The sequence below is a fragment of the Dipodomys merriami genome, unplaced genomic scaffold, assembly GCF_024711535.1.
Source record: "Dipodomys merriami isolate MVZ:Mamm:240054 unplaced genomic scaffold, mDipMer1.0.p SCAF_5, whole genome shotgun sequence".
Classification (NCBI taxonomy): domain Eukaryota; kingdom Metazoa; phylum Chordata; class Mammalia; order Rodentia; family Heteromyidae; genus Dipodomys; species Dipodomys merriami.
In genome coordinates, this window is record NW_027206068.1 from 27,058,729 (window position 1) to 27,081,219 (window position 22,491).

General features: G+C 46.1%; 1 protein-coding gene across 9 annotated transcripts in view; it reads left to right on the top strand.

Annotated features, from left to right (window-relative positions):
* Positions 1 to 22,491, top strand: part of Atxn7l1 (ataxin 7 like 1) — a 251,899-nt gene that overhangs the window by 103,528 nt on the left and 125,880 nt on the right. The window contains exon 4 of one of the 9 annotated variants that reach the window (XM_069996270.1): positions 6,622 to 7,838. The exons of the other annotated variants lie outside the window; for them this stretch is intronic. Coding sequence (XP_069852371.1) covers positions 6,622 to 6,707 — 86 coding nt within the window. The 3' untranslated portion in view covers positions 6,708 to 7,838. Of the gene's footprint in view, positions 1 to 6,621; positions 7,839 to 22,491 lie in introns of those variants that run through there. 9 annotated transcript variants of the gene reach the window in all.

The following is a 22,491-nucleotide window of genomic DNA, read 5'->3' on the forward strand; positions in this document are numbered from 1 at the left end:
CCACGTGGAAAATAGGCGTTTTTTTAGCTGAAATGTATAATGAGGTTAGGCAGGGAACATCAATCGCTGGCAGCAGGAGCATCGCCAGAGCCTGGAGGTGCCAAAGGAGAGGCCAGGTACTCAACTGAGGAGGAGAACAGACGCCATCTATGAGGCATTCTCAGGTAGAACCCTGAACACAAACACAGAACAACATTGAGCCATCCGGCTTGAACTGAGCAACAAATAGGGGGTTAGAGAGGTGTCTTGTCTTCTCATTCCCACTGTTTGCTCTACACTTCAGCCAACTGGATTCTAGAAGGTTAAGCAACAGGAGGAATGGGGCCTGAGTGAGCCAGTGCCCACATGGATATCAGCCACTGTGTTTGAAGGATGTTGTGTTGCCAAGGTAGCCGAGAGATTTGAGAAGGACTGAGCCCTGCAGCCATATTGCCTTAGGCTTGATTTTTGACTCTGACACTCCCTTGCAACCTTCAGCCAATCCTTCCATTGCTCTGTGCCTGTTTCCTCATCTACAAAAAGAAAAGGAGATAGTAAATAGTACCTATCTAGTAGAAGTAGCCAGGAGAATAGAGTAAGGAAAGAGGACTGCATCATAGAAGAACGCTTGGCATCTAAGCACCTGAGTATGGTGAGACCTTGTGGATTCCGTGCATGGCAGAGTGGAGATAGACTAGATTGCTTAAGGACAGCTTATCTCCAGAAGCGCGAGGGCCGGCAGAGAAGACACATTAGTAGGGAAGAAGGAGCAAGGGCTAGAATAAGCATCCTCAACTGTCAACCAGCTGCAGAGCAGATGTGGTCGACAGGATTAAATTTTTGCTCAGGCAGGCCATGCTGAAATTACCCATGTGTCTTCTTCCTGCTTCCAGTGAAGCTGGGAACTTAGAGGTCCAACAAGTTGGCAACTCTGTGTTCCCAAAAACATTCTAGGGGCCCGGCATGCTGGACATATGGGACTACATATGTCACACAAGTCAATCTCTCCCAGGGTCATTGACTGACACCCTATCTAACTCTGCTTCTGAATCCCACAAAAAATCATTCCCCTGGTATCTGTCTTCCTGGATTGGAGGAAGCTCCCTGTCATCTGAAACTTGTGCTTCATATCCGCCATCCTCCCTCAGCCATGTGTGGGCGGTTCTGCCCTCTGCTGCACACGTCACAAAGACAGCATTTCAGCCTTGCAGAGCACATGTCTTGCAATCCATTGGTGAAAAGAGACAGCAGTCATCTGCTGGTTGGTGCGTGCCAAACCGTGGCCTCAGGAAAGGGGAAGCGTTGGCTCCTGGTACAAAAGCTGGTCCCCGCTGGGTACACACCCAGCCTGAACAGCTCCTTTAAAAGCAGAAGCTATTTGTCATCTTTTGATTCTCTTCCAGCACTGCCCCTGTCACAGGTAGATAAATGAGGCGGCATCTTGGTGTCCAAATGCAAGAGCATCTAATCCCAGCGGTTTCCTGCCGCGCCGTCACTTCTCCAGGGTAGAGAGCACAGTGGGGTGGTCCCTGGCTTCAGAACTGTAACTATAAGCAAATTGCTTCATCGCTTGTCCCATTTAGATGCAGGGAATGTTTTCTCAGAATCTCCCAGCCTCCCGTATGCCATTGATAGGTGCGTTTCTTGTGTCAAAATCTTGAAATGAATCATCCGTTTGTGAGCTCAACATCTCACGTCTGTAGTGTCGTAGAATGCTACTAATCAAATCAGTATCTCAGCAAAAGCCAGCAAGCATCCCTGATTTAAAAATTAGAGAGGGGTCGGGCTTTTTGTTCTAAAATCCTTCATTATGCACTTCAGTTCCTCTCAGCTTAGATGCACTTCACAGGCCTTCAGAGATGCCACAGACTTTTCCTCATGGCCCACGTGGACTTGAGATTTCATGGTGGTGCATAAGCAGAAACACTAGGTTGTTCCCAAGGCCACCAGTCTACTTACTAAACCATAGGTGACCTGTCAATGATAGCCCTGTACATGAAGGGGAAGCCATGTGGGGAAGGAGCACAGCTATCGTAGGCAGGCCTCATGTCCAAATGGCTGAGTGCATTTCTGGTCCAGCTGTGATTTCTTCTGTTGCCATTGGTTACATCCTCTAGACCAAAGCTGTTGGGTTGAATGGGATCCACATTCCCAAAGGTATGGTTTGGCTGGATCAACTCCAGTTCATCCCAACTAAAGGAAAATCAGCTGCCCGATTGGATTACAGTGAGCCTTTACTACCTCGAAAACACTGAGAAAAGAGAAATGCAGCAAATCTTCTCATAGCAGGAGCCATTAAACACAGGCCACGAAAGCCAGGGACCATAAGACATAACAATAATGAAGTTATTGAATTTTACTGTGACACCTAGGCTTGAGATTGAACTGGGAACTCTTCAGTCCTCCTGACAACCTCTCCAGGGCTAGGATTATATCCATGTGCCATCATGTCTGACTTAAACTTTAAATTTTAAAATCAAAGGCCCTGATTCAATCTTTAGCCAAAGGTTTCCTATGAGAAACCTTTTAGAGGAGGAAGGAAATTTTTTTTCTGTTTTTCCAGTGGTTTTAATGAATTAACAGAAAAAAAAAAAATCGACTGGGGTTGAGAGCTCAGCACAGGACTGTCATTTGCCTGGGAGCCCAGTTGGGATTTGCAGCCTCTACTCTTCTTCTGCAGACTGTATATCTGTTACCTACTTTGTAGCTAGAGGGGAGGGAGGAGAGGGAACCGGAGAGCTACCTTGGAGCCCAGCCTTAGGAAGCATGCCATAACATACTGGTAGCCATGACTTATTTAGACAGACTTACAGAGAAAGAGAGAAGAAAAACTACAAGCACCAATGGCTCATACTTATAATCCTAGCTACTCAGGAGGCTGAGATCTGAGGATCTCGGTTCAAAGCCAGCCTGGGCAGGAAAGTCTGTGAGAGTCTTATCTCCTCTAATTAACACCAAAAAAAAAAAAAAAAAACTGAAAATGAAGCTGTGGCTCAAGTGGTAGAGCTCAAGGACAGCATCCAGGCCCTGAGTTCAAGCCCCAGGACTGGCACCAGGGGGGAGGGAGGGAGAGGAAGAGAGAGAGAGAGAGAGAGAGAGAGAGAGAGAGAGAGAGAGAGAGAGAGAGAGAGAGGGAGGGAGGGAGGGAGGGAGGGAGGGAGGGAAGGAGGGAGGGAGGGAGAAAGGAGAGAAGGAGGAGGAAGAGGAACAGAAAAAAGAAAAACTACTTCCTAGAAGGGGAGGAAATAACAAGAATTGGTCTATTAAAAGATAGGCATTAGCCAAACACCAATGGCTCATGCCTATAATCCTAGCTACTGAAGTTCAAAGCCAGCCCAGGCAGGACAGTCCATAAGACTCATATCTGAAATTAACCACCAGAAAACTGGAAGTGGTGCTGTGGCTCAGAGTGGTAGAGTGCTAGCCTTGAGCAAAAAGAGCTCAGGAACAGTGCCTAGAGCCTAAGTTAAAGACCCCCCCACCCCCCACACACACACACAAAGATAAGCGCATGCCCAAGTGAAACTTTAACGCGATCCTGCCTTTCGTTTCTAGTGGAATCACATGATTATTGTAAGCTTAAAAGGCTACATCCCCAAACTACTTAAAAGATAATGCATTTTTGGGAAGGTGGCTCAGTGGTAGAGTGCTTGCCTAGCATGCACAAAGCCCTGAGTTCAATTCCTCAGTACCACATATACAGAAAAGGCCCGAAGTGGCACTGTGGCTCAAGTTGATAGAGTACTAGCCTTGAGCCAAAGAAGCTCACAGGCACAGTGCCCAGGCCCTGAGTTCAAGCCCCAGGACTGGCAAAAGAGAGAGAGAGAGAGAGAGAGAATGCAATTTTTAAGGCTATACCCCCTGTATACCCACATACTTGTTAACTTCTCAAGGTTGCTATGTTGAGCATGGTCATGGGGGAGGGGAGGGAGTTACCTGTAAAGAATGGCTGCACTGCCCTCCCCCATACCCCCCCTACACAACTTACTTGCCCTTGAGGAAGGGACTTCTGGTCATCCCTGCCCAGCCCTGCAGCTCATAGTGACTGGCAAAGTGTAGGTACTCAATCAGTGTCTTCTGAATGAGAGTGAATAATCTACATATTTGGTCTTGAAGCTCAGTGATAGTCACCTGTATTCTGACACCTAAATCCTCAATGTTTGTGAAAGCACAGATCCTGGGGTCCCCCCACTCCAGATTCTAATTCTGCAGATTTGCAAGACCCAAGAATATCATGCCTGCTGCTGCTGGCCTGGGTTTGGGTGCTTTGAGAACCACTGCTTTGAAGTTCAGTGTTAGTTAAGGGTTTTCTTGCCTTTGCCAAGTCTCCCAAGAGACCAATGTCTGTACCTGTCTGAACTTGCCCATAGAACTGGCCTTAATTTTGGTTTGACTGGAATTTGACCAAATAGCAAAACAACTTGATTTTTTTTTTTCAAAATCAAAAATCTCCACTTTGCTCCCTGTATAACCTGAGCAACATGAGTCAGAGGTCGCCTGCATGACAATGGTACTTGCCTTGGCAGGACACTACTACAGAGGTGGCAGGTAGAACACACCTGCAGCCTTTGAGCCTGATGACATTTCCATCTAGTTTAGAATCCCACACCTAGCGGCAGGTGCATTTAACTGCAAAGTCAATATGACCTTTTCAGGAAAGGCACCTAGGATACCAAAGGGAACACGTTTGCAAAGCTCTTCATTCAGCGGTGGGCCTGGCTGATGTTATTTGGGCCCCCGGATTCAGAAATAAATGGGAGTTTGATGGCCTGAGGAAGGCTGCCTACTGCAAAACTCCTCCTGATGCCAGTTGTCACTCTGAATGGATTCCAAACCTAGACCTTAGGGAGCTCCTCCCTCCACCCCTTCTGCTCAGGAGAATCCTTGAGACCTGAGAAGGTGTGTGAACAGGAGAGAGAGAGGACTGGATGAGGCAGTAGAGGGCAGTACAGGGACTCAGGCTCCTTGAACAGAGAGAAAAGATGAAATGGAGACTAAAAAGGGAATTGAAGAGGGTCCTTTCCTGCGTTAGAGAATGTGTATGAGTAACCTGTTGCTGCATAACAAGCAACCTCAACATGTGGTTTTGTCTTGCACAGTTGGCTCGGGGTCAGAGGCCTGGGAGCTGTTTAGCTGTGTGGTTCTGAGTCTCTCCTGGGCAGGAATCACGCTGTCAGCCATCAGATAAGGGATGGTAGTAGAGGTAACCACTTCCAAGGCGGCTCGCCCCTGTAGCTCAGTCCTCACTCTCAGGACTCAGGCCTCTGCTTCTAACATGACAGTGAATCTCCTCAGAGCCAGCAACTCAGGAAAGAAAGGGAAGCAGTCTTCTGCTCTTTAATGCCTGGCCTCAGAAGCGATGCCCTGTTGTTCTTCTCTCCTCTGCTCATGGGGCACACAAGGCGAATGCCGCCCCACGCACAGTGGGAATGAGGCCGCACATCTTAAAGGACAGGATGTCACAAACGGGGGGCCTCTTGCATTCCCGCCTGGCCAGGCTCGGGAAACCATGAGGACAGCCGACAGGCCCTGGGTGTCAAGGAGGACCAAGGGACTTTGGTCACATGGGACCAGAAACAGGTAGCTAGGTATAGAAAGAGGTACTGGGAACTGTCATGGGCTTCGAGGCCTTCGTCCTGGGGTCACCCAGCCCCTTCTCGCCTTCGACCTTACGCGTGACGTTCTTGGAAGGGACTGAGTGCACCTGTGAGTCCCATAGCTCAGAGATGGCTGCAGAGAGGAAGAAAGGGTGGCTGATTAGAGCCAGCTCTGGATTGGAGAGAGCAACCAGCAGCACTTTATTTCCTTCTAGATTGTTCTGCCTGCCAGGTCCTGATCAAGAACAGGGACTGGCAGCAGAAAGGAAGTCCTGAATGAGAGGAGCTGGTGCTGTACTCTTAAAAAGGGAAGGCGGTGGGAGAGAGGGGTGTCAGAGAGCAGCATGGCAGGGACCCCACTCGGGAGGGTGGCTTGGTCCTTCTGGGCACAGCTGTTCAGCCTGTGTGGCAAAAGCTGCTGGGCCCCACAGAGAGCTCCTCCCTGGCTCCTGGCATGGCGACGGGTATGACAGCCTGGTGCTGGCGCAGGGCCGCCCGTGGCCGTTATGTCTGCTCTTATCTCCCCATCATCCCCAGGGACGGAGCTAATCAAACTTGCTGATAGCTTTACACTGAAGGAGATAGCTAATAACGTGCATGACAAGTATTAGAACACAATGTGATGTGGATAAATTGGGTCCATGTATTAAGAGCTATAAAATGAGATTCCATCAAGGCATGAATAATGGCGCCTGTGGAAAGGATTCATCAAATAGCCCATTAAAAGGTAGAGGCAGACAACCCCCATTTAATTATACTCCGGCCCCTACCCCACACCCCACTCCTTTCCCCTGACACTCCTTTCCACTAGGAGAAATATGGAAAGGGGTTTCGAGGAAATCATGGAAGGAAAAAAATAAATAAATGAATAAGCCCTGGGACAGACATTTCGCTAGAACAAGATCACGAAGACAGACTTAAGCAGCCGTGTTTAATGTGAGGGGGGGAAAGGCAATTGGCATGGTAATCACTAACAAATGTAATTTCCAAAGGAGCCCTGTTGATACCATTCAGCAAATGCCAACAAAGCATTTACTTTCCAAAGGGAGAAAGCAAGACAGCAAGAGAAATGCAAGCGTCTCCTGGAGTGGAGCGGAGAGCAGCCAAGCCCTAGATCAGCGTCAGGTGTGAGCATGGGGAGTGCAGAAGATTTGCACGCCTTCCGGAAGACCTCGCAGGACTGGCATGGTCTGGAGAAGGCTTTCCTGGAAGAGGAGACTCCAGCAGAGCCCTGAAGTGTGGACACGCTCGCACGTACAGCAAATTCGTGAGCACACTCTGGTGACAGGGTCGAGTGAGGACAGGGGCGTGAGCAGAGCACGGGGCACCTGTGGGGTTCTCCTCTCCATTTTCACCTCCACCACCCCGGTCCAAGCTGCCATCACTGCTCACCGGGACAACTGCAAAAGCCTTCGGCTCTTTGCCCTGCTTCCACTCTTGCTCCTCTACAATCCATCCTGCACACCAGAGTCAGAATCCAAATCAAAGTTAATCATGTCATTCTCTTGACTTGTGGCTCTCATTGCTCTTACGATGAAAGTCAACATCATTATCATGGCTACAAAGTCGTGTGTGTTCTGGACCACTGCCTGTGCCAAGCTCCCCTTTTACTCTGTATGCCAGTCAAGCTGGCCTTCAGAATTTCAGCACATTGTGTCTTCCTGCCACAGGGCCTTTGCACATGCTTTCCCTGCCTCCCTTTCTTTATGATTTTATTACATCCTCTCTTCCCAAAGCTAACTCTGACTCATCTTTCAGAATGCATCTCCGTAATTACTTCCTCCTGGAAAACTTCCCTAATTTTCATATCCAGATTAGTTCTCCCTTAGGTATTAAAAACAAATATTTATGGTGTGAACACATGGTTAATATCTGTCTCCCTAACTGTGCCACAAGCTCTGTGAAGGCAGGGACTCAGTCTTTGCATCCCTGAGCCTAGCACAGTCTCAATAAATATGTATCGATCATATCATGACATTTAATTAAGAACAGCAAGACTGATAGAAAAAAATGATACTTGACCCAGGAGAGTACCATTATGAATTCTTAATGGGATAAAAACCGGAATTCATGTCCAGACCCTGACACTTGCTGGCTGTGCTATTTTAAATCACAAATTCTCTTAGAGACTGTCTTCTCATCTGTAAAATGGGGACACTAGCAGCCTTCTGATGGGGTTACAGTGGTAATTTCATGAAATTATGTATATAAAGGCATTTTTAAAACTGTAAAATCAAACATAAATATACTTTGTCATTTTTCCCAGTGCCTCCTACATTGTCATTAAGCATGTATTTGCATGGGTGATGGATAAATGAATAGTGGATGAATGGTGGTGGATGGATGGGTAGATGGGTGGGTGGTGGATGGGTGATGGATGGATGGATGGATAGACGGATGGATGGATGGATACATGGACACATGACAGATGAACAGAATGCCTGGAACAGCATGATGGAAACAGAAGGAGGAGGGACTTGCAGACAGGTTTTGCTCCACCCAGTGTCAAATTCAGTAGAGAAAGGGGAAATCATTAATTTTGGTGGACGGAAGTCACTCGTGACCTTATGGTCATTCCTTTCCCAGCCCCTTCATGTTGTCTACTTTCAGTGACATGCCTTAATTGCAACTTAATCACTTTACTGATTTTTATCTTTGGGGGGAGGGGAGAAATCAAATCAAATTGATTTGCACATACGGCAAGATTGGTGAGATTACTCCAGCTGCTGCCAGCAGGTGCTGACAACTGAAGAAGTGAACGTCTGAGGATAAGAAAACTCACGCAACAGCTATTTTAATAAGGCCTAGGACCCTTCATTGTTGAATAAATTGCCATGGATAATTGGTTCCGTTTCAAGGGTGGGCTCGTCTTTAACTCCCTGTGCTCCAGGCAGAATAAGAGGGTGTGTGCAGACAGAGACCTGGGGTCTGAAACCCACCCAAAAGCAGTCCCACATCTTGATGAGCCTTCTCTCTCTGACGAACTCCACCGCTGTCACACTGCTGCACACATACACACTCATGCACGCACCACTCTGTGGTGCTGATGGTTTTGAGTGGTCAGTTCTGCACTGTGAAGGCTCAAGTCTCACCTCTCTGACAGCTCCTAATGTAGCCAGTCTGCTTGGAGATAGACCTTGAGAGTAAGTAGCTGGACACAAGTCCCACATTATATCCTGGGTTGACTGTCTTTGAGTAAGAAACATATGATAAATAAAGAAAACTTTTTGGCTATTTGAACACTCATCTTTACCCCAGTACTCGAAATATGATTGATAAAGTTAGATATTCATGGGGGATGGGAGGGATAAAGGACAGATTAGGTGGAAAAAAGCCACCACGTACTTTGTTTTCACATGGTAGTCGGTGGTATAGAATGGGTTTATTGGTAACTTGCTCTTTCTTTTTTTTTTTTTTTGAGCTATAACAAAATACCTGAGGCTGGGTACATTATAAAGAAAAGAGGTTTCAGCTCACAGTTTTAGCGTTTGAAAGTCCAAGATTGAGCAGACCCATGCTGTCTGTGTAGGCTCAGGTTGGGCCCTCTGGGTATATCAGTTTGGTGGAAAAGCATAGAGATGGGACACACAACTCTCGCCTGGAAACCAACATCAATCATTCCCCCCGGGCAGTACGCTAGGCCCCAACCCTGAAAAGTTCACCACCACACTGGACACACATTTCTAGTACCTGAACCTTTGGGGACCACATTCAACTCCTATACTGACCACAGCAATGGGCCAGGGACCCAGAAGACTTTCACGTGGGTTAAAGAGAGCTTAGAGCACCATCGCCCTAGAATCCCCTCAGTAAGAACAGCCCCAAAGCCTGTTGCTGATCTAAAGATGGAGTATAGGTCTCTCTCCTCTTGCCACATCTCCCAGATCAAGGGCTTTCCTTGGCAGCCCTGGGCTCAAATGTCCCATCTTGTCAGTAGAGCAGTTTTCTTAGAACCAATGCAGTTTGCCCAGAAAGAATCATGAGCCCCTGGTTGGTCTACATATGGCACAGTCCTGTGAAGACCCAGTACCTGTAGGCTGGGAAGGGTAGGGAGTAATAAAGTAGATCATACATACTGTCTCACCACCATCCATGCTGGACCTTCAAGGGATATCCAGGCAGTCAGTGGTGGTAGGGAGACTGGGGCAGCAGGGGTGGGGGGAGGGGGGGTTGGAGGAGAAGGGGAAGGAGGATGCGGGCAGTAGATCTGGGGGCATAATCACTGATCTGTCCTGCTGGCTCACCAAAGGAGCAAGACATAAAACTCTGGGATCCTTCCTCTGTCCAGAAACAGAAGGACTAAGATCTGACTCCAGTGGAGCCATGTGATGGGTGAGAAGCAAGGTCAGAGTGGACTTCCTGGCCCTGCTCACGGAGGCCAGCTCCTGCCCGGGCTCAGGTGCTCTCTTATGGATGGAAAATGAGCCTGTTTTTTTGTTTGTTTGTTTGTTTTGATCTGTTTTTTCAGAAAGGTTGAATGAGGTCTAAACACCACAGAGTCCAAGATGGTGCTCAGCCCCAACCAGCCTGGCATGCGAAGGAAGTGGTAGAGCATAGGGATTGTAATAGGTCATCCCCATCCGATCCTAGTTTCCTGTCAAACTTCACTGTGGTAACCTGCTCAGCCCAACTGGGATTTCAGTCCACACAGCCTGGAGCAGGGCTTAGGGAGTGTCAGAAAGGGGCGGAGGAGGGAAAGGGAGAAGGACCAGAACTGAAGAGGAAGGCCACCCAATGGGAGTCAGCCCTCAGATGTGGGAATGCCATGGTGCGGGAATTTCAAGATGCAGTTATCAAATCTTTCAGAAAAGTGTAGACTTAGGATGATAGCTAAGAAAAAAAAAGTTTTGAATAATATCCTCCTATTCTATGAAAAGGAGTTCAAATTAATTTGCTTTGAGAATTTTAAATGCACATGTTGTAATAATTGGATCTACCCTAGAGCATCGTCAACATCAGGGCTGGGAATCTCTTAACCTTGTATACTAAAAAAGCAGGAACCCAATCTTTCAAGTAGATTGTAAAAACTCCTGAGCCCAGGCGGAGAGTCTGCCTGTCAAATACATCGTCCTTACCCCAGCTACATTTCCCCTTCCTACCTTTCCTGCTCCCACCTTCTCCCCAGTGTGAGAGGATTCCTTCACAAATAACATCCCCAGGAGATCAAGACTAGAAGTAAGAAGTAAGAAAAGAAAAAAGAGGGGGTGGGGTCCTAGTGGCTCACTTCTATAACCCTAGCTACTCAGGAGGCTGAGATCTGAAGATCATGACTCCAAGCCAGCCCAGCAGGCTCTTATCTCCAATTAACTATCAAAGCTAGAAGTGCCAGCCTGGAGCAAAAAAGCTAAGAGATAGCCCCCAGGCCCTGAGCTCAAGCCCCAGTACCACGAGAAAGAGAGAGGAACAGAGACCGAGAGACAGAGACAGAGAATAAAAATAAGAATGGAACGTTAGTGTATGCTCATTTGAGTCCTCTGCCTACTGTCTTTTCTTTGGTGGTATTTGGCTCATCCTTGTGGCTGTATAACTAATGCTGTAAAAAAGCATGATGATCACTTCAGGATTGGAGTGGAAGACAACACCTTGACATTTGAGTCTTTTTTTTTTTCTTAAATCTATTCATCTGTTGGGGGGCTTTTTTTCACCTCTGCAAATCTAAATAAATCCCACATGTATATAATTCTAAATGTTTAAAAAAAAACTCTAGTCCCCTAGTGCTATATCTATTCACCTGTGTTCACTGTGTGGGTGCCCCAGCTCAGGAGCATGTCATTTCAGGGCTGTCTGGAGGTAGCATTAAGTGTATAGGCTCTTTATTAAGTCAATATTCGATAAGGCCTTTTGAAAATGCTAATGAATTATGTTCATGGTTACTATGCTGAGATGAGAGGGAAAAAAGTGTTAAAGCTTACTTTTCTTGCTCCAAACCGTAAGTAAATGGCCAGATTTAATCTTCCTTTCATTTATAATTTATATTTATTACATTTGGTGAGTCTGGGTAGTGGTTTAGATTCCTTAGGTTTTTGCTACGCCCAGCCTCCTTAGTATTAATCATCTGTGATGAAACCTAATGTATACCACCTTGGACCCTGGAGCACACCATGATATCGGCCCTCATTCCACAGCAGACCATAGCGTGGGACATTAAAAACAAGCATTCCCTGTGCACTTGTGACTATATATAGTTCCACAGAGAATCCCCCAACCATGCTTTCCTTCTGGCTTTGCTACATACATGGCTAGCAAACACTTTTAAAAGTGAGCACATATGGACATATATCAGCATATACCAAGATAGTGCAAGTCTGCCCAGGACTTCAACAGACTGATTGCAAAGAGACACACTGGTAGGGGCCAGAGGACAAATAGACAAAGACAGAAAACCAAACCAGGGTGGAAGGCTGTGCGTCTGGATGGTAGTGTCTTCAAGGAGACTGAGACTCAAAGCCAGGCTGCTTTGGTGGGAGAGGGGCACACTGCAAGTGGCCAGGCTAACAGAGGGATATAGGTTGGCCAAGTTCTGTCCCTTTATGGTGGGGAGGGGGGGGAATGGTGTTTCGCTGCTAGTCATTCCCAGTGTAGCACATGTAAGTTTTGTGTGGTTGTTTAGTATCTGCGCTTTATTTCAGGGTTCAGAGGAATGTGACTTTACAGAGTGAGATCTCAGAGGAGAATACATCTCACTTTTCTAACTGAGACAGAAATTGTAAATCGGGGTGGGAAATCATCAGTGGGTCTTGGCTACCAGTTGGTCAGGACTGGGAAGAAAAGGAAGGCCTGTCTATGGTCTTTAGTGGTTAATTGTTGAGCCTCTATGAGCCTGCCTCTCCTGCCCCCTGGCCTCATGCCTCCTTACCTATGGTTATCTATGCAGAGCTCAGCGGTCCACTCCAGGGAACTCGCCCTGACCAAGAGCCCACGTCCTTTGTCTCTGTTGTCCCTGTGAGTTCCAGGAGTGGCCATCCCAGGGGATGTAGTTTCCTGACATGCTGCCCTCCAGCTCTGAAGTTTTTGTCTCTATTGGATGCCAAGTGTGGCAAAGCTAGGCAAGGAGTTCAGTGAGGAGTAAAACTGGGACAAATAGGACCATGGAAAGCTAAGTTGGGGACAGAGTAAGAGATCTAAGGGAGGCTCACTAGGAGTTTTACCTTTTCTTTTTTTTTTTCTTAGCAGACCTGTCCGAAGTCTGTCAATATTTGTCAACTGGTATCTCACAACGTGTAATGTGTACACCTGCCCCTGGGCTATATGGTACTACTTGTCTGAGTCTCTGGGCCTAAGCCTGGGGTCCAAACCTGTTTATGAATAAACAGGCTAGTTTCTACTCCATGAGGACAGGGACCTCATCATTCAAGTCTCAAACTAGCATGGCCTTTGGCATATATTAGGCACTCAATAAATACTTGATGGAAAAACAGAATCTATAAACAAGGGACCAGACTTGCAACCAGCCAGAAGCAGAAGAGCTGGTGCAGAATCCCACAGAGGGCAATGAAGAGCATCTGTCCTGGGAACATGCTTTCCCAGTCCCCTTCACGCCCAAGTGCTTCCATCAGAACCCTGGGCTTGATCCCCTCTGCTATGGGCCTTCCTGTCCTCTCCTAGAAAATCAATCAAAGCCCCATACTGAAGAAGTAACTGCTCTTGTACCCATCATCTCTTGGGCACTTTTGAGCTCCTAGAAGTGTCTAGTTGCACCTCACCACGAGTCCATGAAGTACAGGAGAGATTTGAGGCTGTGACAGGGTAAAACAGCTTTCAAGGGTCAGAGCTGTAACTAAAACCTGGTGTTTAACCCCTGCCTCTCACCGTGTCCCCGCTACTGCAATTTCCTAGGCAGCTACCCAGATGCAAGTAAAGAAGATCTTTAGGCTCATCCCCCAGTAGAGTCCAGTAGTGTGATGCATTCCTGCCTTGGCCCTGGTGCTGTGAGGGAGGTCTGGCTGTTGAGCTTTCTTATGAGTCTCTCTGTACATTTGTGCAGAGTGGAGCCTGGAGTGCTCACAGCTCTTCAGCTTGCTGCCGTGTAACTGGTGGGGGAGGGAGGAGAACAGAAACCCCAAGTTTTTTCCAAGACCATACTATAATCAGTAGTGCCAGTTTACACTGTAGTAGAACTCACTAGGTGTGCACCGCGTGCTGGTGGTGCCCACCTGGAATCCTCACTACTCAGGGGGATGAGGTTCAAAACCAGCCCACCAGCCCAGACAGAAAAGTCTGTGAGATTCTAATTTCCAACTTACCAGCAAAAAGCAAAAGTAGAGCTGTGGTGTAAGTGGTAAAGCACCAACCTTGTGCAAAAAAAGCTGAGGAATAGCACCTAGGCCTTGAGTTCAAGCCCCAGGATCAGCATACACACACAAAGCAAAAAAGAAAAAAGAAAGAAACGAGAATGCCATAGACAGCCCATTTCGTAGTCTGTCCCTTGCAGTGGTGCTGTCTGAATGAGGTAGAGCCACTCCTGTGGCATACAGAGACCATACGTGTGGACTTTCGTCCCCCACATGCCTCTCACATGTTCTGCCTGGTTTTTGTTTGTTTGTTTTTTAATTGTGAAAATACTATACAGAGGGGTTACAATTACATGGGCAAGATAATGAGTACATTTCTTATCAAGCATTGTTGCCTCCTCCTTTGTTTCCCCTTCCCATCCTGCCCATCTCCCCTCTTCCCCCGCCCCCCACCAATGTTCTGTCTGTTGATTGTGGTAGGACCCCAGGACTGACTGAAACTTGAACCAGAGCACTTCCCAGCCTGCCCTCCTTCACTTCCACAGTGCCATCTCTAGCCATCCCCAAGGACTCAGCAGTCATAGCTCAGCCACCTGTAAGCCGCAAGCTCGGGCTCCTGCCAACTCTGTTGCTCACATCACAGTGATGAAGTGTCTGCTGACCACTTTGCTATGTGTAATCACTTAATGAGTTTGTGCCTACAAGGACATGATTCTTCATTTAGAAACATAACAGTGAAAATGTCCAAGACTTCATTTGGCCACGAGCTTCATGGTGGTAGGAGAATCACAGGGTCTTCCTTCCACCTATGCTCCTAATCCACTTAGAAGAACCAGTAATGGCCTCATGCTTGATTCATCGCTGGGCTGGCGACTGCAGGAGGGCCTGGCTCTGGGAGCTGAGAGGACAGAAGATGGAGGAAGGCAGGATAATGAGGAAAACAGGAGCACAGAAAAAAATCGTTGCAATGTGCACCAAAAAAAGGTCATCTGGAAAGCCAGAACACTACTAGGCCTGGTGTACAGGCCTAGCTGGAGCCAGTAGTTAGATGGTATTGTAGGGCTCTGTCAGGTGTCCATAAGTCCAGGCTCACTGCTACATTTCCCAGAATGCTATGCCCTGCAGGTTGTCAACTTGAGTTAGGAGAACTGAAGGAGAGAAGCAGTAACCATAGTGTTACTTATCTGCCTGCTAAGCCTGAAGCTGCTCTGTCTTCTGTTCTCCTTTAGCATCAACTCCTAGACAGGTGTGTTTGTGGCTCCATGAAAAAGAGCTCTGGCTCACACATATCAACCAGGTGTGGGGAACCTTCTTCCTGTCAAGGGTCATTTGGATATTTATAATGTCATTCTAACCAAAACAGGCAGATGGCCCCACGGAGCCAAGAAGAAGCATGTGAAACACATACCGTCTGTCCAATGATATACCAAATGATTTTGAGGGTCCTGTTTGACCTGTAGACTGGATAATCTTCACCCCTGATCCATCAAGGTCAAAAGTGGCATAGTTTTTCGGTCTGTCCTCATAGGTGATAACTAAGCCTGTGTATTCATATTGGGCGCTGAGGCCCACTTCCCATCCCACTGCTGCCCTGTGGATTTCTCACTTGAGCATCAGACACAAAAAACAGTGACCACATAGAACCTGCCTACCCAGCTTCTGCTATACTGAAATGTCAAATGCCTGTTGCCAAATCCACATACATACAGATAGATCTTTTTGCATATCCTTCCTGATAATGCTGCTTCTTCAATTGACTGTGGAACAGTTGTTCTCATGGAGGGCGAGTGTAAGAATGAGATTGAAGGGGAGTGCAGATGTGATGGCTCTCTGTCTCTACTCTCCCTCTCCAGGTGACATGTAAGGGATACTGTTTGAAGGCCTGTGACAGGTCAGTCATCTTCAAGTCATGGAAATGAGGAGATTCTTAACAGTGCAAATTTCTACCCTTTACCAATGATTCAAGAATCAAACATTCAAATGACTATATTCCAAAGTAGGAAGTTTTTTGTTGTTTTTTGGGGGGGGTCCGGTTGTAGGACTAGAACTCTAGGCCTGGGTGTTGTCCATCAACTTCAGCTCAAGGCTAGCACTCTACCACTTGAGCCACAGCGCCACTTCCGGCTTTTTTCTTTTTGCTTATGTGGTGCTGAAGAATCGAACCCAGGGCCTCATGCATGCAAGGCAAGCGCTCTACCACTCAGCCACCTTCCCAGCCCATAAAGCAGGAAGTTTTGAAAGCCACTCTCCCCAGCCTTTCAGGGTTGCTGATAATGTTGTGTTTCTTTATTATTAATAATATTATTATTAAATAGTTGTACAAAGGAGTTATAATTCCATAAATCAGATTATTAGGGCAATGCTTCTTGATCAATATCACCCTTCCTTTGTTCTCCCGGACTTTGTGTTTCTTTCTTTTAATTAAATTTTTTATTATTATAAAGGTGATGTACCTAGGAGTTACTATTTCATAAGTCAGGTAATAAATACATTTCTTTTTTTTTTCCTTGGTGCTAGTCCCTGGGCTTGAACTTAGGGCCTAGATATTAAGCTTCTTTTGCTCAAAGCTAGTGCTGTACCACTTGAGCCACAGCACCACTTCTGGTTTTTTAGGTAGTTTATTGGAGATGAGTTTCACTGATTTTTTTGCCCGGGCTAGCTTCAAATTGGGAATCCTCAGATATCAGCCTCCTAAGCAGCTAGGATTATAGGTGAGAGCCACCAGTACCCAGCTTTAAGTATATTTGTTTTGGACTATGTCACCCTTTCCTTCACTCTCCCAGTTTTTCCCTCCTGTTCCCACTCACAAGTTATTATAGTTCATTTTTTTATTTTTATTTTTTTAATTGTGAAAATACTGTACAGAGGGGTTACAATTACATGGGCAAGATAGTGAGTACATTTCTTATCAAGCATTGTAGCCTCCTTTGTTTAACCTTCCCATCCCTTCCCATCCTCCTTCCCCCCCCCCCCGACCTAATCCTCTCCCCCTCCAGTTGTAAAGTTCGTTTTCGACATGACAACTTGTACTTCTCATTGTTGGAACAGGTCCACCTGTATCCTTATTTAAATGACTTGTTTTTCCCCTTCCCCTCCACAAATTATACCGACATCAAATACAGTGAAAGCAGGGGTTATACTGTGGGGTGTAGTTCATTTTAATATAGTGCCTACTGAAACACGTTGTGTTTCTTGACCTGGGTGCCGGTTACACAGTTGTTCTGTTTGTAAGATCATAGAGTCGCACACTTGTAGTCTGTGCCTTTTCTTGTATGCATGCATGTTATATCATAACTCAATTTAAAAAAAAAACCACCTCCCCACCTCAGCATCACATCTTCCAGGCTGAGAGCCACTGCACTAGATTCCCTGTACCCTTTCTATACTATAAAGAAAGGAAACCAAGGTGTTTCTCTCACTGGGGAGTAGTTAAGTCAGGATACAGCCATGATCTCAATCACTGGATGCTCTGCAGGGATTCCAGCAGTGTAGATGAATGCAGCCCAGGGATCCTGTCGACCACAGTGAGCGAGTGACCTGTGAAAGATCTAGCATGGTACTACAGCATGAGAAGCTCAGAGTTAACTACCTGAGGATAAGGAAAAGCCACTTGCCAAGTTCAGGCTTTATTTGAAGAAGCAGTGGGAGAACTCTTAGCAATTTTGAACAGAATGATTGATAGAAGTATTATTTTTAAAAAGCACAATCATAAATTTAAATTTTTATTCTCTATCATATGTAACTGCTCACAAAATATATTGTTTGGAATGCTGGCAGGTAACAACAAAAGAGACCTTGGGGCCGGGAGTAGGGACTTGACCTTCCTATGGAGTAGAAACACACTCAATTTTGAACCTCAGCTTCTTTCAAAATGTCTACAGTCTGAACACAGTGTTCTTAGTACATTTAAACGAGAAAAAAAAAAAAGCAAGAGAATAAAAAGTAAAAAAAAAATAAGCACCCCCCCCCCATTTCCCACTTTGAAACTGTGGGTTCCTGTGGGACACAGCTGTTCCAGGGACAGACAATGAAGATTTGTATTCAAAGTGCAGAGAGAGACTTTTTAAGCTAGCCTATTTTTTAAGGCAGTAAGTGAACAGAATTTGGCTTGTGTGGTTCTCAACATGAGTTTGGACCTGAGAGATCAGATAGCAACAGACAACTAAGCTGAGTTAGAATTGTTGCTGAGGCTTTTGTTTTTGTCAGTCTTGGGCTTGAACTCTGGGCCTGGATGCTGTCCCTCAGCTCTTCAGCTCAAGACTAGTCTTCTACTACTTGAGCCACAGCACCACTTCCAGTTTTCTGGTGGTTTATTGGAGATAAGAGTCTCACCGGGGCTGGGAAGTTGGCTCAGTGGTAGAGTTCTTGCCTTACATGCATGAGGCCCTGGGTTTGATTCCTCAGCACCACATAAGCAGAAAAAAGCTGGAAATGATGCTGTGGCTTAATTGGTAGGGCACTAGCCTTGAGCTAAAGAGCTAAGGGACAGTGCCTAGGCCCAGAGTTCAACCCCCATGACTGACCAAAGAAAAAAGAAAAGAAAAGAAAAGAAAGAAAAAAGTCTCATGGACTTTCCTGCAAAGGCTGGCTTTGAACCATAATCCTCAGATCTCAGCCTCCTGAGTAGCTAGGATTATAGGTATGAGCCTCCGGCACCCCTTGCTAAGGCCTTTTTTCATATTTGATTTTTGGGTTTTTTTCAGTTTTTTTGTTTTTGTTAGTTTTTGTTTTTTTTTAATGTGGGGAGTAGGGCGGTGGAATTGAACTCATGGCCTCACACTTGCTTAGGTTTTTTTGGTTTTGGTTTTCCTCAAGACAGATGTTCTACTACTTAAGCCATACTTCTACTTCCAGGTTTTGGTGGTTAATCTGAGATAAGACTTTACTGCCCAAGCTGGCTTAGAACCAGGATCCTCAGATCTTACCCTCCTGAGTAGCTAGGATTACAGGTGTGAGCCACCAGCACTCAGCTTCTGAGGTTTTTTAAAATAAAAAGAAGATGCAGGCTATATCCCAGAGTTGCCAAGGCAGAACCCTAGAGGGGCATAAATCTACCAAACAAGGGGCTAGCAAGTTCAAGACCCTGCATTAAAACCCTGGTACTTAAAGAAAAATCCACCAGTGGCCCTCTTCTGGGCATACCAACTGAACTTCCAGTCCACTACCCTCACCTCACGAATAACAACTCCAAAGAGAACTCTTGAGTTTTTCAAATAAAGACAAAATAGATGCAAAAGCACTGATTAAGAAAATCAGAATAGGGCTGGGAAGGTGGCTCAGTGGTAGAGCGCTTGCCTTGCATGCATGAGGCCCTGGGTTCGATTCCTCAGCACCACATAAGCAAAAAAGAAAAAAGCCAGAAGTGGCGCTGTGACTCAAGTGGTAGAGCGCTAGCCTTGAGCTGAAGAGCTGAGGGACAGCGCCCAGGCCCAGAGTTCAGGCCCCACAACGGACCCAAAAACAAAAACAAAAAAAAAGAAAATCAGAATATGTGTATCCTCAAACTTCTTTTGATAGTTTCTCCTTGATTACCTGCCATATGACAGCTTTGCCTTTCCTAGGCTCCTATACTGTACCTGTGACCCAAATTGTTTTTTTAATTAAATCTATTTTATTGCCTGTTACATAATTCTATAAAAACTGCACATATTACTAGGATACGTTTTCTTTTTCTTTTCTTTTCTTTTTTTGTCGGTTGTGGGTCTAAACTCTAGGCCTGGGCACTGTCCCTCAGCTCTTCAGCTCAAGGCTAGTGCTCTACCACTTGAGCCATAGTGCCACTTCCAGCTTTTTCTGCTTATGTGGTGCTGAGGAATCGAACCCAGGGCCTCATACATACAAGGCAAGCACTCTACCACTGAGCCACCTTCCCAGCCTTTTCTTTTCTTTTCTTTTCTTTTTTTTTTTTTTTTTTTGGGGGGGGGTCCGGTCGTGGGGCCTGAACTCTGGGCCTGGGCGCTATCCCTCAGCTCTTCAGCTCAAGGCTAGCACTCTACCACTTGAGCCACAGCGCCACTTCCGGCTTTTTTCTTATGTGGTGCTGAGGAATCGAACCCAGGGCCTCGAGCATGCAAGACAAGTACTCTACCACTGAGCCACGTTCCCAGCCCTCTTTTCTTTTGTTTTATCATGGGGCTTGAACTCTGGGCCTGAGTACGGTCCCTCAGCTCTTCAGCTCAAGATAAGCACTCTACCACTTCAGTCACAGCTCTACTTCAGTTTTCTGGTGTTTAATTGGAGATAAGAGTCTTACAGACTTTCCTGCCCAGGCTGGCTTTGAACCATGATCCTCAGATCTCAGCCTCCTGAGTAGCTGGGATTACAAGTGTGAGGCAGCGACATCCAGCTACCATGTTATTTTTAAGTCAATGTATACATTGTGAAATCAAGTTAGACCTCTAGCTCCTCAAAGATGTAACCCTTCTTTATGGGCAAAAACATTAAAACCCCTTCTTTGTAGCTTTTGGTAGCAAACAATGGTTACCTATAGTCACCCTCCTCTGCAGTAGCACACTAGAACTTCTTGCTCCTATCTAACTATAACTTAGCTCTCTTTCCCTACCCCTTTCTTTCCCCCTTGTTAATCACTATTCCACTCTGAATTTTAAAGATCATCCTTTTTAGATTTCACACATGAGTGAGAACATGCAGTACTGTCTTTCCAAGCCTGGCTTATTTGACTTAACATGATGATCTCCAGTGCTATCCATGTTGTCATAAATAACAGAAATTCATTTATTTTATGTCTAGTATACCATTGTGTGTTTGTACCACATTTTCTTTATTCATTCTTCAGCCGATGGACACTTAGCTTATTTGCATTTCTTGGCTGTTTCAAATAGTGCTGCAATGAACAGAGCACAGATAACTCTTCAGGACAGTGATTTTATTACCTTTGGATATATCTAGAAGTGGGATTGCCAGGTCCTGTGGTACTCCCACTTTCATATTTTGAACCACTTCCATACCCTCTTCCATAATGGCTGTACTAATTTACATTCCCAGCAACAGTGTGCAAGAGTTCCCTTATTCTCCACATTTTTGCAGTCCTTGTTATCTCTTATCTTTTTGATGTCCTCCTTACTGGGATGAGGTAGTTAGTATCTCCTTTTGGTTTTGATTTGCATGTTTCTGCTGATTAGTGATTTTGAGCTTTTGTCGTGTACCCTAAACACTTGTTTTTGATGACTATCTAGAGAGAATTCTTTGATCCTGTAGGAAACTCTGAAACACTTCCATATATCTCACCACCAATTTGCTGGCATGTGAAGGCAGAACTTAAGCTCATCTTAACAAGAGCAATGGTCTAAAATAGTCAGCAAGACAAATAAGGAAAACAATATTGCGGGCCTTTCCAGAGTGCGAGGCAAACTCCCTGGGCCTCCAGCCTGTTCTCTTCCTCCCTCCCTTTCCTGCAGGTGATCGGAGAATTGATACCCCAGCTGTCTTCTCACTTCCTACTCTTCCCCAAACATACTGACATATTCTCTGTCTGGCTTCGTGCCAGCATTTTTCAGAAAGGAAAGTTCACTTTAATTAGTCTTCCTTGCTAGCTCATGAAATCACCTAACATTCTTCTCCATCCCCAGAGTGGACTCCACTCTGTGGACTCCACAGAGCAGCCCTGTCCACACACATGGTCCTACGAGATGGTTTGCTCAGCTTAAGTGTAGCAACTTCCCAGAACACTTCACTTGACTAATGATAGTTACTAGAGGCTTAGAGGACAAAAGCCCCAAACCCCAGAAACAGACATAGAAGCCTCTAGAAGCAGAATGGTGAAGCTCACTTTCTGGGTCAAGCATACACAGGCTCAGGTAAGCAGGAGGATGCCTAGTAAGGTCACTCTGGCAGAGGGGCTCCCGGTGGCACCAGTGCAGAGCCTGGTTACACAGTATAACATAGGACGGAGGTAACATCTACTCAAAGCAAATAAGAGAGCATTCGTGTTGGTTTCTGAGATGACTGAACCCAACTTCCCCACTCCTTTGGGACAGTAGAGGAGCCTGAGACACCCCCCTGCAGATGGGTAACATACCCAGAGTCCCCACAAGTGAAAAAAGACCTGGGCCCTTCTTCCAGGTATTCAGAGTCCAAGCCCAGCTTCAGCCATACTCTTTTTCCCCTCCTTACAAATGCATACTAAGCTGAGAATTAGCAGCTCAGGTCTGTAATCCTAGCTACTCAAGGGGCTGAGATCTACAGATCACAGTTCAAAACCAGCCCAGACAGGAAAGTCCATGAGACTCTTATCTCTAGTTAACAACTACTAAAATGTCAATAGTAGAGCTGTGGCTCAAGTGGTAGTATCAGCCTTGAGTGAAAATGCTGAATGACAGCACGCAGGCCATGAGTTCAAGCCCTATTACTGACACAAAAACAAAATGCAGGGCTGGGAAGGTGGCTCAGTGGTAGAGCACTTGCCTTGCATGCCTGAGGCCCTGGGTTCAATTCCTCAGCACCACATAAGCAAAAAGAAAAAAGCCGGAAGTGGCTCTGTGGCTCAAGTGGGTAGAGTGCTAGCCTTGAGCTGAAGAGCTGAGGGACAGCACCCAGGCCCAGAGTTCAGGCCCCACGACCGGATCCAAAAAAAAATGCAAACTAAATCTGGCAGGAAAATGATGTCTGACCATCATTTTATCATCAGGATTGTGAATGTACAAGCAACATTAACAGATCCAACA